General features: G+C 37.4%; 1 protein-coding gene and 1 pseudogene across 1 annotated transcript; one reads left to right on the top strand and one right to left on the bottom strand.

The window, feature by feature from the left end:
• The first annotated feature begins 859 nt into the window (after positions 1-859).
• Positions 860-2,536, top strand: LOC148918505 (putative F-box protein At4g05475; annotated as a pseudogene).
• Positions 2,537-12,288: 9,752 nt separating this feature from the next.
• On the bottom strand, positions 12,289-14,284 carry PID (Protein kinase superfamily protein). The gene is made up of 2 exons (XM_008227326.2): positions 13,710-14,284; positions 12,289-13,365 (listed from the first exon to the last, which is right to left on the bottom strand). The coding sequence occupies exons 1-2, from the start codon at positions 14,282-14,284 to the stop codon at positions 12,558-12,560; spliced, it is 1,383 nt and encodes a 460-aa protein (XP_008225548.1). The 3' UTR covers positions 12,289-12,557.
• Between the last annotated feature and the right edge of the window lie 4,254 nt (positions 14,285-18,538).

An 18,538-nucleotide genomic window follows, 5' to 3' on the forward strand; every position in this document is an offset into this window, starting at 1 on the left:
GTGAGAGGTATGAGGTGAGCCTTTGGTTTTATAGAAAAATTTACAAGATAAAACGTGGCTTGATTTGATTGGATGAAAATCTTATCTCAAATTTGAAATTCATCCAAATTTGAACCTAATTTTACGAAATTTGAATTTTGAAATTCATCCAAATTTGAACCCAAATGTATCGAAATTTGATTTTGAAATTCATCCGAAATTTGAATTTTGAAATTCATTCAAATTGAACCCAAAAATTTATATAAATTTGAATTTTGAAATTCATCAAAAATTTGAACAAAAAATCTTATAAATTTTATCGATTAGTCTTGAATAGTCGAGAAACCCGTAAATCTTATTGAAAATATTATCCACATTAATTATTAAGGTAAATAAAATTGTGAATAAAACAAAAAAATGAATAGAATCCAAAAGTTTTGCAACCACTATTCACGTGATAAAGCCTCTTTTTGAGGCTGGAGTTGCTCTAACAAGGATTCTGGGAGAATATAGGATTTGTGCTTCTTAAAATTCATTGCTATGAAAGTCTAGGGACCAAAATGAAATATTGATCAAATTTTATAAACTATTTGGTGAAATTGTAGTTTACCTTGTATATGCGGTGGCAAAACCAACGAGAACCTTAAATAAAAATAATAATAATAATAATAATAATAATAAATAAATAAAAAGTGAGTCCATGGCACGACCTGTGTACAAAACAAGAAATTCACGGTCCGATCAATGTAGGCCAAAAACCATTTTATTTGATCAGTCGTCACTTGTTTCCCACTCTCCAAATCCTCCATTTTCCCGAGAATCCCCATTTCGAAACTTTCCCGCATAATCCCACAATCCAAACAACCAAACCAAAACTTGATGGGCAAGAAAAGAAACAAGAAAACCTGCCGCTCAAAGGGCAAACCCAAATCGAAATCCAGAACACCCCCCGCCCCCAACAACCACCACCACCACCCCCAGCCGAATTGCAAAACTGGCTGGACCTTCCCCGGGACATCACCGCTTCAATACTCTCACCTGGCGCACCGCACCGTCAACATGGGCAAAAATCGTGGTTTCAACCTCTGGGACCTCCGACTTGGATAAGACGTGCCGCCACGCAGTGGATCGTGGCTGCAGTAATCTGGTCGATATCAATATCCAGCACACGTGCACCGATGATCTTCTTTAAGTACATCACCGACAGGTATTCTATTTAAATTTTTTAGTAAATGAGGGTTGGATTACACCCTTTAAATTCAATTTGTCATACTTAAAACCTTTCACTTTTTGTTCCTATAAATTTGTAATACCCAATTTGTATAAGTAAAAACCCATGACTAGGATCCAACTCAGCAAGTTACCTAATTAAGCATAAAATCTGATTTATTGTACTTTTCAGATTCCAAAAATACCCCCAACTAAGCCATTATTGCATTTTGTATATTAATGTAGAATCAATATGGAAACAGTTTTTAATTGGATTGTATATAATAACAGATGTTGAATTTGGAAATATCTCCAAATGGTTGTAATAGGTGTAGGAATTAATTTTGGAACATTTTTAAAAAAAATAACAATAAATTCAAATTTGGGTAATTGGTTTGTTTAATAAAATGTTTATGTTATTTTCTTTTTATGAATTATACATGACTAATAATCCACTTTATAATTGTTTATGAATAAAACTGTACATACTAATTATGTTGAAAAAATAATGTACCTATTTGTTTTATGAAAAATATAATTTACCTAGTATGAAAAGTGTACATAATTATCTATTCCAATATACCTACATTAATTTTAATGTACTTACAATTAGGATTTAGGTATTATATGTCATCCAATGTACCTACCATTTGAATAATATACCTACTACAAATAAAGTACCTATTATTTATCTAAATAATGTACCTATTTTCTACCACGAATAAAGTACCTATTATTTATCTAAATAATGCACATCTCTCAGATACATCTATAAAAGTGGTTGGTCGCTCTTGCCCTCTTTTGAAGTCATTCAAATTGAACGGCCGCTGGTCCAAATACAAAGGCGTAGATTGTCTACCCTATGAGCATGATGAAGAAGCACTTGCTATAGCCGGAACGATGAGCGGTTTACACCACCTTCAACTTTTCGGGAATCGGCTCACTAATTATGGCTTTAGGAAGATTCTTACTTACGTCTTGTCCTCATCTTGAGTCACTTGATCTGTGCCAATGTTTCAATCTTGATCTGACGAGAACTTTGGGAGAAAAATGTGCCCAACGAATTAAACAATTGCGGCTTCCCGAAGATTCCATCAATGGCTACAAATTTCTTGATGCAGTAGCCAATGACTACGAATTCCCCTATGCTGGTCGTGACTACAAGGACTGTGACTGTTCTGCTTGTTCTGGCGAATGTAATTATGATTCTAATGGAAACTACTCGGATGATAGTGATTTCAATGAAATTGGATTTTCATTGACAACATTCAAAACGCATGTATTTTTTATGAAAAAAAAGTTGCTTTGGATATTAGAAATCAGTTTCGAAAGTATTAAAAGTTGCTAACAAATATTCTGGGAAAATATAGGATTTGTGCTTCTAATTTCATTTTTATGAAAGTCTAGGGACCAAAATTAAATTGTGATCAAAATTGATGGACCGGACCATTTGGGGAAATTGTTGTTTTCCTTCTATATGCTCCGTTGCCGCCAAAAAGAAGCTTCAAAAACTTCTACTGCCCAATATAGGCCCACACCAACCAAACCCAGAAGTCTTCGTGCAGCCCAAAACTTCATATTCCATAAGTTGTTCCGAGGCTATGGTGAATCAGAAAAACTTTGTATGAAACGAGGAGAATATTGTTTTGTTATTTTTGGCCAATCACATATTTCCACGTAAAAAAGTTATTACATGTGACATAACACAAGTGGTCAAAAATAGTAAATAGTGTTATCCCTTTTTTATTTAAGTGTTTCTCCTGGTGAGGGATTATAATGATGATTAACTTTGTATAGTTTTCATTTTGTTGGGTACAAAAGAGTTGAAACAGAATATAATATGGTGAAGAAGAAAAAAATGATAATGGACAGATAAAAAGGCAAAAATAGTCTTGTCTCCTCTACCCATTTATTGGAATTTTAATAGCACTTCGATTAAATAAAATACTAAATTAAATCCCTTTATTATGACTCCTCAATATAACCCTCAATAATTTTTTATTTCTCACTACTTCCCCACTCTCCACCGCAAAACCTACCTCCATTTTCTTGAGAATCTTCATCTCGAAACTTCTCTAAACAATCTATGAAATATACCAAATCTGGTGAGTTACGCCAGTTAGTTATGATAGGACCCAACTCAAATTTCACTTTGGAATCTGTGTCTAACCATGTGAGTGACCAACACCTGTCAAGTATCGGCACAATTGTCCAATACCCCTTCTTGCCCTAATTCAAAAACTGCTTTAGGATTTGACTTCTATCGGAAAACCGACAGAGTCTCCCCTAAAAAACTGACATTTACCAAATTATTTTCACTTGTAAAAATCACATTTTAATATCTTCCAACTCAGCATCCACAACGCTAACACACACTTTGCGGATGGGCCTCCAGCCTCAAATTCAACCTTACCAGGGCAATATCAACGTAATCTACGAATTTATTTCTTACTTTACAAAAAGCCACAAATTCTAAAGCATAACCCAACCATTTATTTTGCGGCTGTACCTAGGTTAACCTAAGTTGCCTACGTATCCTTACTGAGGAATCAAGCCACACGTAGTTCTTTCAACACGAAAGCAAATTTCAACCCACATGTAAGCACATAAATCAAATATTTCTTCACACTTTCCCAAAACCCAAAACCTTCAAATTCTAATCAATCCACTAAACTCAAGCAAAAGATATTGATTTTAGAATAATCTTCCACTCATCACATAGAGTTATTTTATATATATATATATATATAATAACTCATTACAAATAAGTAGGAAAATGAGAAAATTATTAAAATAACATTGGCCACATGAAACCTTAATAGCACTATCAACGGTTTGAATAAAACATGCTTCCATCTTTCATATGTAAAAACAAACTCATCACTTAAGAAAATAGTTGTGAATTGTATAAAATCCTTAAAACTTAGAAAAACCTCCATTCTTGTCTCATACATCGGAAAACATGTATTAAGGATTTTACCAATAAGTACCAAGATAAAATCATCAATTTTAGTTTAAAACATCTCAAAACTCAAATACTCTCCACCTAGGAGTACCCTCATTCACATTCTGTCAATTTCAAGTACCATGTATGTTACAACCTTGCAGAACTCAGGGGACGAGTGGTCAGCCCAAGAACACATATCCTCGCAGAACTCAGGGGACACGTAGTCACTGCAGAAGTCTTTACCCTTACTAAACAGACCTCTACGCCTTTTTGAGAAGCTCACGTACCTTCTGTTTTTATATTGCATCACTTTTTTTTGCAGTATTATTACTTCTAAAGCTTTTCTCTTCATCTTGTTAGTGTGCTTATAGAGAGCTACTTTAGGTTAATAAAAAATATATTTAGCTGATGAACTGTTAATAACTATGTATATATAGTTTGTGGTTTTGTTAACCTCGTTGCCTTAGGAAACGACAGTGATCAGTGGCTTAATTGGGTTTGGGTGAAAGGCAAACAAGGAAATAGATTAGGAAAGTCAATAAAGTTTTTCTCCATGAACTAGGTAAATAAATAATTAATTCCCAAAAAAAATAAGGAAATAGATTTTAGAAAGTATGGAGGTTGAAGAAAATTAATGGGTAAATTACTCAAATGGTCCTCAAATTTGTACCCGATTTACATTTTGGTCCATAAACTAAACTATTCGTTCAAATGGTCCACCAACTCTTTATTAATTGGCGCTTTGGTCCTACCGTTATATTTTCTATTAAATTTAGTCATGTGAGCAGCACATGCAACATTTGTAGGGGGCAAATAAGACTTTTGACCTATGTATCACCTATTTATCACTACTGTATTACCTATGTATCACCACTTTATAATCTATATATCACCACTTTATCACCTATGTATCACCACTTTATCACCTATATATCACCATTTTATCACCTATTTGGGGAACATATGACGGTTATGGACGGCTTTACCCTTACATTTAATGGCAACATTTAACATAATGTAACGGTAGGATCAATGGAGCGATTAATATAGAGTTGATGGATCATTTGAACAAATAATTTAATTGAAGGACTAAAATGTAAATCGAGTATAAGTTTGAGGACTATTTGAGTAATTTACCCAAAATTAATTATAACGGAAAGAGTATTACCGGTTTGCCAAAGGAATCCAAGATGGCAAAACCAAAGGCGTTAAAACCCAATTTTACCCTTTCAAAAAGTATTTGGGATAAACGTTGGTGTGTAATGCAAAAAAAATGATTTTCATTATTTCTCTTAATATTTGGGATTTTTTATCAGTCCCAACTTGTTAAAGGAAGTTGCAGCCCATTCGGCTCCACTCACATATAACCTAAGAGGAATGCTAGCAACTTTCTCCTTTGGACCTTCTCCATAATTTGCTTGACATGTGTCATTCTTCTTACACTTATGAGTGAGTTAGATTTGGGTCTATCTTAGGTGGAAATGATTTATTAATTTTGTGATATGTGAGTACTTTTTCCTTTCAGGTTTGTTTGATATTAAGGGTGTCATTTATTCATTGGTGAAAAGATGAGGGGAGCTGTGATGGTGGCCATTGCTGCTACAATTGGTAGCATTCTACAAGGATGGGATAATGCTACAATTGCAGATACTTATCAGCTGCCAAATTCTATATCAGTTTGTTCTAAAGTTTAAAGTTAGAGATGTTTGAACTAAAATTTCAAGCCGCCTCCATTTCCTACTGATATAAGCATTTTGGGCAGGCTGATTTTAGTAAACGAATTGAAGAAACATAGAAGATTTGGAGCTGGGGTGTCATGGGTTGATGTGCCTGGGATGGGATAGAAACTTAGCAAAGAGGGGTATGACAAGAAGTACAGACCATGCAAGCAGCACTTGAAGAGCAAAGGGTGCAAAATGAAGAGCAGAGGAAGAAAAATGAGCAACCTGAAATGGAGATGCTGAGGCTTGGTGAAGAGCAAGTATACTGGACTATTTCATCCAAAATTCTTTTTTATTATTATAAATTATTAAATAGAAATCAATATTGAAAGTGCACTTTTTTCTAAAAACTAATATATGTGAATGGGGACCGATGGCTTTAAATGTATTATATAAATAATATTATTAATGAGTTAATGATAGAATGAGGACCGATGGCTAACTCATGTGATTGATACGTTCCTATTTTAAAAGAAACCATTCCAATAGGGAAGGACTAACTCACTAAATGCTACCCTATAACCAATAGCAGCTCCAAACTAGGACAATGATACAACAATGGTGGCTGCATGGTCTCTATTGCTAGTGCAGACAAATAATTTTCTCAAAAATCAACTTAGGGGGACAAATCAAAATCAGTAGGTAGTGTTGAGTTTTTTTAGTAGTAATTCCAACAAAGTTCCTCACCACCATTGTTGTCACCTTGATAATGATCAAACCCACGATTATCACTCTCGAAATTCAGGCTTGGATTATACAAGAAGTCTTTGGATTCCGATATTGGTTGGAAAGAGACACATTCCGACTTACCCTCTTCCAAAATTTTGTCCCAGAAAGATATGTTGTTGTCGCCGCCGTCGTTTTTGTTGCTAAGACGATCACACTCAAAATTTGGGGTTGAATTAAACAAGACGTCTTCAGAATTTGCTAGTTGATGAGTCTTATCATATTCCAAAACTCTATCCCAAAAAGTTCCATCATCGTCATTGTTGTTGCCCTGTTGATCAGTAAAAACATTACGATTACTCTCCAAATTTTGGGTTGAATTATGCAAGACCTCTTCGGATTTCGAAATTGGTTGCATCAAGGCACATTGCGCTTTACCATCCTCCCAATCTTTGCACCAAGAAGATCCCTCTCCCCCATTGATGTTACCATGATGAGTATCAAACACATTACGATCACTCTCCAAATTTAGTGTTAAATCATACAAAACGTCTTCGGATTTCAATATTGGTTCCATCAGAACACCTTGTGTGTAACCATCTTTCAAAATCTCATCCCAAAACCACCCGTCATCGTGGCCGCCGCGGACACCATCGTTGTTCCCAAGACGGTGATCATGTTCACTATCAAGCCTTAGGGTTGAACTAGAACATATGTCTTTATGCCTTGAAATTGGTTCCACCCAACCACTATCCTCAAAACTTAGGTTTGATGGTGAGGTCGAGACACGTTTTGCCTTACCCTTCTCCAAAACATGTGAACCTTTCATCTCCTTGTTAGTATAGTCCTGAAGAAGCACCAAGTATTTGTCTCTCAACGAAAACATGTCCTTAACTGTTCGACATGATTTCACCTCCTCCGCAAGCTGTCCTTGAACCTCATTATCTTGTTCCTCTTTCTTCCTCTTCTTCTGCCATCTGACCTTGAAATCAATGGCACTAGTAGGTGCCTGGTCTGTTTGCATGAAGCGGTCGAGGACGGTGTCGAGGGAAGGGTTGTCCAGGGACCAATAAGGCCTGCCTGCTTCAGAGAGCACAACAATGCCGATTTCTGCTTCAAACTTTTTGCAGAAGTGTTTACCCTTGCTAAACAGGCCACTGCGCCTCTTTGAGAAGCTTACGTACCTTCTGTTTTTATATAGCTTCGCTTCTTTCTGCTCCATTGTCAATTCTGAAGCTTTTCTCTTCATCTTGTTAGTGTGCTTATAGAGAGGTGCTTTAGGTTAACAAAAAATATATTTAGCTAATGAACCATTAATAAGTGTGTGTATATATAGTTTGTGGTTTTGTTAACCTCGTTGCCTCAGGAAGGTTTGCGGGAAAGGCAAACAGGAAAATAGATAAGGAAAGTCAATAAAGTTTTTCTAAGTGGACTAGGTACATAAATAATTAAATAATGAAATTACCCAAAAAAAATAAGGAAATAGATTTTAGAAAATTAAATATAATACCTGCTTGCCAAAGGAATCAAAACCCAAGGCATTACCTGTACGTGTGACGTGTCATTCTCAACAAATCAATCCAATCCAATCCAAGTTAAATCCGAAAAGAAAAAAAAATACCCTCAACCAATCCAATCCAACTGAACCACAAACCAAGTCAAAAACCTATCAACTCCATCTCATTAACTTGACCTCAAATCAATAATGGCATCAGAGCAGAGAGAGCAGAGAGAGCAGAACTTATAGGCCGTAAGCACCATGTGCCAACAGAGGCAGGCCTACAAATTTGCTCGGAAATCAAAAGTATCCCACTGACAGAGTTTAACAGCCTTGATTAGGTCAAACTGAGAGCCTAAACACTAACCACTAGGGGTATAATAGTCTTTCCATCTAATGTCCCTTACATACAGGGCACAAGTTACGGTGCATGCTCACCTCACGTGACCCTCTTTTCTTTCCCCCACAATTCAAAAACGCAGGCAGTGAAACGATCGACGCCGCATCGGGCAGAGGCAGAGGCTGAGCCACCAATGGGATTTGTTGCCTTGCCTTTCTCCTTCTCTATATCAACACCAGTCGTGGGACCCACTTCCACTCAGACTCAGAGTCTGATTGATTGATTGATTGATTCATCTTACGCTATTTCTTACGCATACCTCATCACTCACTCTCCCCCTTTTGACTTACTAGACCTGGATTCGTACGGCAAAGATCTCACATGACACTCCATGTTCTTTACGCCCATTCAACAGCCTCCACGTGTGCTTCGTGTCGGTCACGTGTAACCACACACACAAAATATAATTCTTTCGAAAATGTTTAAAAATAGTTTTTCTTACGGTAATAATTTGGCGAATGTAAGTGAACCAAAATTCGAATAATTAAACATCTCCACATAATTTGACTACAAATGTAGTGATCAATATGCAAGGCCAGAACCATCCTTAGATTAGGGTAGGGTTTATCCCAATCCAGTGTAATCTTAAGACATAGTGAAACTTAGTGCTAGTTTGTTGGAAATTCACTTTACTTATGGTGTGTTTACTAATCAGGAATATGAATTCTCATCTAGAATTGAATTCCACATATGCAGGATTCCTGCGTTTACTTCACATCAATGAATTGAAAAGTAAGTGGAGCTCACACAAAATTAGGAATTGAATTCTATATTTTATAGGAATTCAATTGTGGGGTGAGATGTGATATTCTAATTCATAGATAACTAACCTATTAAGAATTCATCTTTTTTACCCATTATATCCTCACATAATTTTTAAAATTCTAAATTTGTCATCTACTTTAACCCAACAACGAGGATATTCTAGTAATTAGAGTTACTGCTACCTCAATTCCATATAATTTAGTAAATAACTTCAATAGGAATTCGGAATCTAACTCTCCTCAATTCATATGGTTTAGTAAACAACTTCAATATGAATCCAGAATTTAATTCTCCTTGATCCAACTCCTTCTTAATTCAATTCAATTCCTCCTAATCCAATTACGGATTATTAAACATATCATTAGTGAAATTTAGTCCATCTAACCTTAGCAAAAATTGATTTACTCCATCTAAGCAGCTTCCAAGAAAACGTCAATGAATGACTCACATATAAACAAAGGCAAAAATAAATTGATAGCCGACTCATATTCTCTAATTATGCCCTTGATCATATGGTTCATCTCATTACAAATATAAAGAAATGAAAAGGGCAGGGCATTATATATAAGACAAAATAATGTGATGAAATTAATCTCGTCATAATCACTTTGAAGAAATAGTCATCAATCAAAGGGGTCTAGTCCGGTGGAAAGGGACATTAATTTGCAGACTAGTAGTCTTAGTTTCGAACTCTTATGACATTATGGTAGCATGTATGAGAGAAAAATCCATATCTCTTATAATTTAGACTGTTATTACGTGTACTAAAAAACAATTAAATAAATAGAATCATCAATCTTTTTCCCAAAATAAACACAATAATTTAGTTCCATGTTCGGTGAAGATGTTCAAGGCTTCAGAGCTGGCCCATAACATTTAATACATGCTCTTATGTAGCTGGCAATTTTGTTTTCGCAACATCATCTCTCAACTGGCATTTTCTCCCTCTCTTCTCTCTCTCTCTAAAGTGGTCGACAACAAAACCTAAATTTTGCTCTTAACCCAACAAATTCCCTTCGTTTATAAATTATTGCATGAGCAACAATAATATGATGACATTAGTTTGATTATACTATTCTTTAAAAAGCCGAAAAGTCAAACTATTTAATATTCCTAGACGATTACCTAGTTGGCTCCTTTTTTTTTCTTTTTTTTTTAATAAAAAATGTTCTATTTAAATTTTATATATATAGTTATTATTTTATTTAGATGTTTACACGTTATTATTGTGCTAATATCATTATAATTAGAGAGGGAAAGTTCGGATGTGTGCAGGTTTATTTTGCCAACTAATTTTAACTTTCCAATACTAGTTAATTAGAGGTCACTTCCCAATTGCAATTACCTTTGATGGAAAGACAACCATAACAATCCATCTTCTAGCTAATCATAAAACTAGACACCTAGCTAGCTATGACCATCCAATCACTCATTTTTAAGTTAGGGTTACTTTTCCAAATCAGTTAATTTAATATCTTGTTTAATTATAATTCTAATCTCTATTAAATCAAGTTCAAAATCATTTTCTACGTGCCATGTGGTTTTAGTTTCGAGTTTTGATACATGAAAGGTACGTAGTGTGAATGAGGGGTCATGCATGCTCATGCACAAGAAACCTTGCATGAGATTGGAGGACTTGTCACGTGGCAGGCATGTTGTCGAGACACGTGGTATAGTTTCATTGGGTAGGTGAAGCATCTGTGGGTATATTTTGTTTTGTTTTGGCTTTTCTATTTTTGTATTCTTTTTCTTTTTGGGTGAGTAATTTGTTTGTTTTGGTTTTGGACAAGGAAGGGACAGGAACTTTTAATAGCTGGTAGGGCTGCCTGGTTGGCAGGTGGTCGCATGGACAAATCCCATGTGTCGTCACTGGGCTACTGGGCCTATTGGGCTTTCCCTCCCCCACCGGCCCACCAAAACTTCTGTCCAATATTCCATCGGTACGTCCGTACTCATGGAGCAATCCACACCGTCCGATTCAATACACGTGTATTTATCGGTAAAGTGGATTTCTCGGCTGGTATACCTCTATGATACTACCACCTCGGGAAATGCAAAGACTCTTGCGCTTTTTGAGCACTGATTTCAACTAAATTATTTTTGTCCATTGATTTAAAGTTTGAGCCAAATTTAAAAAGAATAAAAATTTAAGGAAGGGTAGACTAATCTGAGCCGTTGATTTTCGGGGTTGTGACCCCACACCATGCTTATTGTCCACTGTCTAGTGTCGACGCGGCGCATCAGGCTGCCTCTCTTTTGTTTGTTATTTGCACATATGCCTTTTCTTATTTTTTGTTTTTTGGTTTTTGGTTTACAATAACTTTTTGTAAACTTCAACCAAATTTTCCACCAATTTGGAATAATGTTATCATATGTATGTTCAAATTGTGGAGGAGATAAACTTTACATATAATGGAATGATGGGACAATTGTATCTATAACGTCCGTTGCATATGTATATATATCTAATCTTCTTTCTCGATGATACATAAGATGTGAACGAGAATAAAAGGCAAAAAGAAGTTATGGTTCTTCATTATAAACACGATTGTCCCACCACTCGGATACGTAAGTTTTTCTTGACCCGGATGAAGAGTGGGAGGTGGTGGGAAGTTGTGGTTGGTTTGAAAGTCTAATCCAAGAGTGAAATTATTAAATGGCATATGCTATGTTTATATTTTAAGTTGAGATGACAGTAGGTCCGGGATGCTCTCTCTTTGTAGTAGGTTTAGGGTGCTTGATGATGGTTTATTTGGTGTATGAATTGATTAAACAAATGTGAGATGCGTGACATCAGAGAAACAAATGCCAGATGCTTAAATTAAACAGAATAATAAACATTTGAATATACATTCACAAAACCTTTCAAGGAGCCAAAATAAACACATGCAATAATAACTTACAGCCCCATATTCCGTTTTGTTAATACCATATAGCATGTAGTTTTCTTTCCCTATAAACAAATGAACCGACCTTGGACTTTAGCCATAACCATGGAATTCAAAGCACGCAGTTTTCTTCAGCTTTTCCTAAACCTTCTAGAGAAATTATGTAATCAATAATAATAATAATAACGAGAATGATAAAAGTAAAAAGAAAAGTGTTTCCCAGGATCAATCATGGATATTGGCTTTTCAAAATATAGTAATATTTAGGATCCTACTTGCCTTTCTTCTACATCTACTATAGCAACCTACGTGTACATAATGACACGGTAGCAATACAGCTTTTTTCTCATATTCTCAGATATTTACCTATTTATAAGCAAATAATAAAAACAGAAGACAGCTCGAATATACACAACTGTCACCCGTCAGTAACAAAATCTGGCAGGACTGTCTCAACACGTGGCGAACATCTCGCCGTTGCTTCTCAGAAGTACTCGAACGCCGTAGATTGCCTAGTATTTCTATTTTTATCAGTCTTCTTGGCCTGGTAAGACGGCGTCGTGTTTTGCCTTCGTATTAGGCCCGGGATCATCGGCGGCGTGAGGGACCGTACCAACGCCAAGTTGATGCCCTTAAAGAACGGATGCTTCTTGACGTCAGCGGCTCCGCGCTTCGACCCGAGCCGGCGCTCCGGGTCCTTGTTGAGGAACCCGGAAATGAGGTCACGCGCGTGGCCTTCGAGCGCGCTCGAGGGCGTGGGGGTCGGGAACGCAAGGGGCTTTTTCACGATGTTGCGCAGGGTGTTCTCGTTCGATGGAGCCGCGAACGGCGTGCGGCCGTAGATCAACTCGTAGAGGAAGATCCCGAAAGCCCACCAGTCAACGGCGTTTCCGTGGGAACTGCCGGAGGCGACTTCCGGTGACACGTACTCGTGGGTACCGACGAAGGAACGTGACCTGGCGGCGACCGGTTCGGCGACGAAAAGCCGGTTCGGGGAGAGGGTCTGGACTTTGCGCGAGCGGAAGAGCCGGGTCGAGAGGCAGGAGAATGGGGTGAGTGCTGTGGTTTGCTGCGGGCGGGTGTAGGATGGAGTGGATAGGGACCTCGAGTCAGAGTAGGAGTCGGGAGATTCAACGGCTGGGATTGCGTCTGAGCAGAGGGAGAGGTCAAAGTCGGAGAGCATGATGTGACCGTCCGATCTGACCAGCACGTTCTCGGGTTTTAGGTCCCTGTAGATGATTCCCAACATGTGGAGGTATTCCAAGGCCACCAGAACCTCCGCAGCATAAAACCTGGAAAGTTTTGACGAAATATCCGAGTTAGACCGGGTTGACTCATTCGAGTTGAAACAAAAATTTAGCACCAAAATTTTCGATTCAAAAAACATAAACAAAATCTGGATTGAAGACGACTTTGCAGAGAGATAAAGCAGACAAGATAAGAACATCTCATGATCTTATCTGGGCCTTGTAAGCACAAGAATACAAAAACCAGAAATTAGAGGCCATATTTAAATTTGTTTTTATTCGTTTTTCGAAAATTAAAAAAAAAATCAAGAGAAAAAAAAGAAAATGATGCAATGTCATAGTATCTGAGAAAAATAGAGGAATATTCAGAAATTTCAAATTGAATGTACCTAGCCGAGGTGAGAGAGAAGCGCTTGTTAGGCTGCTTATGACGGAGAGAGTGCAAGTCGCCGCCGGAACAGTACTCCATGACGATGCAAGAGAAATGCGAGGCTTCGAACTCGGCGTAGAGCGTAGGCAAGAACGGGTGGTCGAGCATCTTGAGGATTTTTCTCTCCATCTCGGCTCTGTGGACCTTCTTCTTCAGCGCCAGAGCTTCCTTGTCGACGACTTTCATGGCGTAAAAGCACGAGGAAGACGAAGAAGACTCGCGATCCTGATCGGCAGGACTAGAACCGGTGCCTCTGAGGGTGCAGAGGTAGACGGTACCGATGTCGCCGGCGCCGATGCGGCGGAGGAGGCGGAAGTCGCGGAAAGTGGGGGCGGTTTTCTTGGAGCGAATGGCTGAGTAGGCGAAGTCGGAGGAGCGGTGGGGCTTGAGGCACAAGGTTTCGGTTGCGAAGTCGGCGGCGGTGGTGGTGGCGGCAGCGTCGAAGGAGAGGCGGCTGAAGCTGCTACAGCTCTCGCTGCTCATTGAGCTGTGGCTCGAGTTCACGACTTCACCGTCCGAGTCACGCTCTAACATCTTACAAAATGAACTCAATTTTCTCGAGACAGAGAAATGAACTTTTTTATATATCTGTGGAAGAATCAAAGGGACTGTTAGGAGAATCGGATGCGAAGAAAATTGAAAATTCTTGGGAATTTTTCCGGTGCGGAAAATGAAATTTAATTCAAAGAACTTGGAAAAGGCTTGGTGTTTAGGTCAAAGTTTGAGGCCTGAAGCTTCAATTGGAGCGACGCCATTAATGGAGCTCCAAACTTTTGCAGAGAGGGGGAAAGAGAGAGAGTGTGCTTTGAATGCGAATTTTGAACGTAGGAGCAGGCTTTTTCAGGTCGGGCCTCAAAATTAGGGTTTGAACTCACAGCAAAGCAATAAGAGAGAGAGAGAGAGAGAGAGGTGCTCTGTGGCGAGGTTGAGAGTTTGTTTTGAGTCTTTGAGAGAGAGAGAGAGGTGCTCTGTGGCGAGGTTGCTCCCCACGCAACTCAGTTTGTTTTGAGTCTTTGAGAGAGAGTGAGAGGTAGTTGGAGGTATTTATGCTACGCATTAATGAAGTACGCGGTAAAACGGTAACTTTCTCTGGGGTCCCGGTAAAAATGCCAAGTTGGGCAAGTGCGGGAATGGTGCACGTGGAGTTGGGAAAGTTACCGCGCGTGCGGGTTTCACTGTTGGTGCAGTGCAGGGGAGGAGAGGAAGCTTTTGGCTCTGCATTTGTTGAAGTGACGGAAATGCCCCTGTATGGAATTGTTGACTGCAACCGTCAACTCTTATGATATCTGCGGAATCTTTGATCTGCGTGAGCTGCGTGTTCAGAAGTTTCAGCTGGGGAGATGGAAAAGAGAAATTAAGGGAAAATTTAGGCTGTAAAAGTATTTAAGTAAAATAAAATGTACATTAGCACCACGAAGGCGAAGAGCCATGTTCATGCATGCTTATACTTACTATGATTCCAAATTAACTTTCATATGATCTAGAGATACAATCCTAACACGACACGATTAATCGATATATCTAGAGTTAGGATAAACTTATTTGACAGATTCAAATGTATACCATTTTATCCGGCTCGAATTCGGATTTGAAATAGCAGGATAGAACATGACATGACACGAATGCTACCCATACTGAAAACAATGGAGGGGGCAGCACAGGGGAATAGCAATTCATGTACGGAGGAGTGGGCCAAGAAAGGTACCAACTTGAGCTGCTGATCATCCCTTTCAATTTGGCAAGCTTTCAAATCCAAGCACCATATTTGGTGTTGCATGAGATTCTGCAAACGTGTATCATTCTTCAGCCTAGTCTTTCGTTACCGATATCTTAAAATCTTTACCAAGCATTTGAATTTCTCTCCATTGTTTTCATGGCCCACGTGCCGGCCGCATGCCTCTGTTGTGTTTTTGGGTAAACTTCTCTCCTCACCATTATCATGCTAGACGCTAGTATATAGATAGAATCGAATGGTTTGTATGATTTGTGTAAAGAAAACTAATTTATTTTCATTTTTTTTATAATAACAGTAAAATTTCATTGAGGTTTTGGGAAACGTACAATAATTGAGAGTCTTTGACGAGAGAAGTGACTTGCAAGTATTTAAATACCCCATTGGCTGCATCCTGCAGCCTCCTAATAGTAATTTCAAATGTTATTCTTCTTCTAATCCTTTCAAGCAGTGGCGTAGTCAAGAATTTTCTTAAGAATGGTCAATATTATTAGCCTAAGAAAGCCGTGAACATTAACATAATTTATTTATTTATATATTATATAATTTAATAGTTATCTTCCAAAATCATAACCCACATCCCACAATAAATTACAAAGAAATAATAATTTGACACGAATCAAATCAAAATACATTGCTTAAAAGAGAACTGAATAGTTAGTATTAAGAGATTTACTTGACTAATGGTCGATTCAATAACAAAAACTGTAAGAGAACTCAATAAATGAAAGAATAGAAAGATTGAAGTTAAAAGAGAAAAATGGCGTAAAGATAAATATAGGAAAAACTATAGAAGTAAAGAATAACAATTAACTAGAGTCAGAAAGTTAGAATGGGTCATTTATAAAAGAAACACAAGAAAATCAAATGTAATACATAATAAATGCATTTGTTGCACAAATTGGACGAGGGTCAGCTGACCCTTGTGGGCCTCAACTGGATCTATCATTGCTTTTAAGATGGACTATTTGAGGTCAAAGAAATTGAACTCGAAGGAATCCTATTCCATTGAATGGTTTACATAACATTTCCAAACCACGAGTTAAATAGTGTGATCGTATATGTATAAATTGTGCGTTTATATTTTAAATAACACGTGTCATAACATGAGCAAATTGATACCACTACGTATATCAAACTAGATGCTAATAATTGAACACGAGAGTGTCAAAGTTGATGAGCTCAAAATACGGCAGCGACAGATTACACAGTTGAAATGCTCTTTACATTAATTGGCATGATTCTGCTGTTGCACAGGACAGGCAGATGGAATTTTCCGACTTACCATTGATAATAAAAATTAAATTGGGTTACACTATTTCGAGTCTTTGATTATGACGTGGGAGAGCAGAATGCGTGTAGCGTTTTAAATTAACAACAAATTCCATGTGCATGCCTTCAAATATCTCTCGAGTTTGATCACAGAAGCTGAAGGCAATGCAACTTGCAATGCAAGCAGCGAGAAGGAGACAGATTTAGATTGACACTACAAATTCCACATGGCCTAAAAAAAACATTTGATGCATGACATGTCAGCAAGATTGGAAGCAAGAGAAGGGAGATGGTGCCACTGTTGGAGATGATTGATTGGTGGGTCCCGATTCAAAAAGAACAAGACCCTTAAAAGGGTACATGATTTTTAGATTATTTCATACTCAAAATTCATTCACGCTTTTGGAGAGAGAAGTAGATTGAGAGGAAATTGATGAGATGAGTGAGAGGAAAAAAGGGCCCCATGATGGGTTTTGCATGGAAACTAAGTGTTCTGGAAAAGACCAGCAAAAAGTGCAGCAAGTGGGGATTGTTTTTTGCATTTTGAGAGGCTTTTTTTTCTTCTCCAAAAGTGCATCCTAGAAACCCACATATTATGTGGTTTTGTTTGTGTTTAGCTCTATTATAAGTTAACAAACTTGAACCCCAAAATTATAGAACCAAACTTTATCTGTTCACTCACATGAACACATGATCACACATGAACACCAACCCCAATAAGAGAAATGGTACTTAAATCAATCATCATCCATGGTGATGGTGGAGACCATATGTTGTTAGTCTCTGATATATGATTGATTAACCGTGTACTCGATATTAACTTTTGAATAATTTCACATGATATGAATACGACAAAAACACGAAAGAAGTATAGACGCCACACGAGTTTAAATAGTATAAATGGTAATTCAACAAATACATCTATTAAGAATGTGATAGCTTTATCTTAATTTGAGGAATTAGCTACCTCATAAGCTAACAGCCACTAGCTAGCTAGCTAGCTAGCTAACTTTATCTTAAATAGTCTTGACGAAGAAAAACAAATAATTGGAAAGCTTTGGAGTCACTCGAGAGATAGACAAAATGATCAACTGGTGGAATATTCGATGTATAATAGAGGAAATTATGCACTATAATTAAACATGTAAATCAGTGACCACCACAAGTGGCTAATCCCGCTTTGGAGATCTTGTGGGCCCAAATTTTTTTAAACTTTTTTCTTCAATAAGAAACCAAATTTTTAACTCCATCGTTGTCTTTTACTGCCTCTGGTATCTTTATGTTAATAATAATTATTTGGATTCACTTGATCATTTAAAGCTTAAACCAGAAGTAATCAGTGAGATTACAAGATCACCTTTTTTTGATTCACAAAGATCTTCCGATCCAAGACAACTCTACTCTACTTCACTCAATTTGTACTATATGCATATTCTTTTCGAATGTATCATCAATTTCACAGTTGATCATGCACTTTCCTTCTTAAGGGAACAAGCAGACAAAATCCAATATTCACCTGATATATTCATAATTTTCGTATCACGAATTCGCTTATATACATCTTATGTGACGGGTACATTGGTGCTGATATTTGTATACTAACCATTTCCTTAATGTTTTGCTCAACTCTCGCACATGTCAAAATTAACGTGAGATTTATGATAGAGTTGGAAAAACAACTTTACAAGACTGCAAATCAACACTAATTAATTGGAACCAATATAAATGTTTATGATTCAACTTGTAATTGAGTCGAAACTCATCAATAAAAATCAAAACTATCT

Source organism: Prunus mume, linkage group LG3 (assembly GCF_029339155.1).
Source record: "Prunus mume cultivar Tortuosa linkage group LG3, ASM2933915v1, whole genome shotgun sequence".
NCBI lineage: Eukaryota > Viridiplantae > Streptophyta > Magnoliopsida > Rosales > Rosaceae > Prunus > Prunus mume.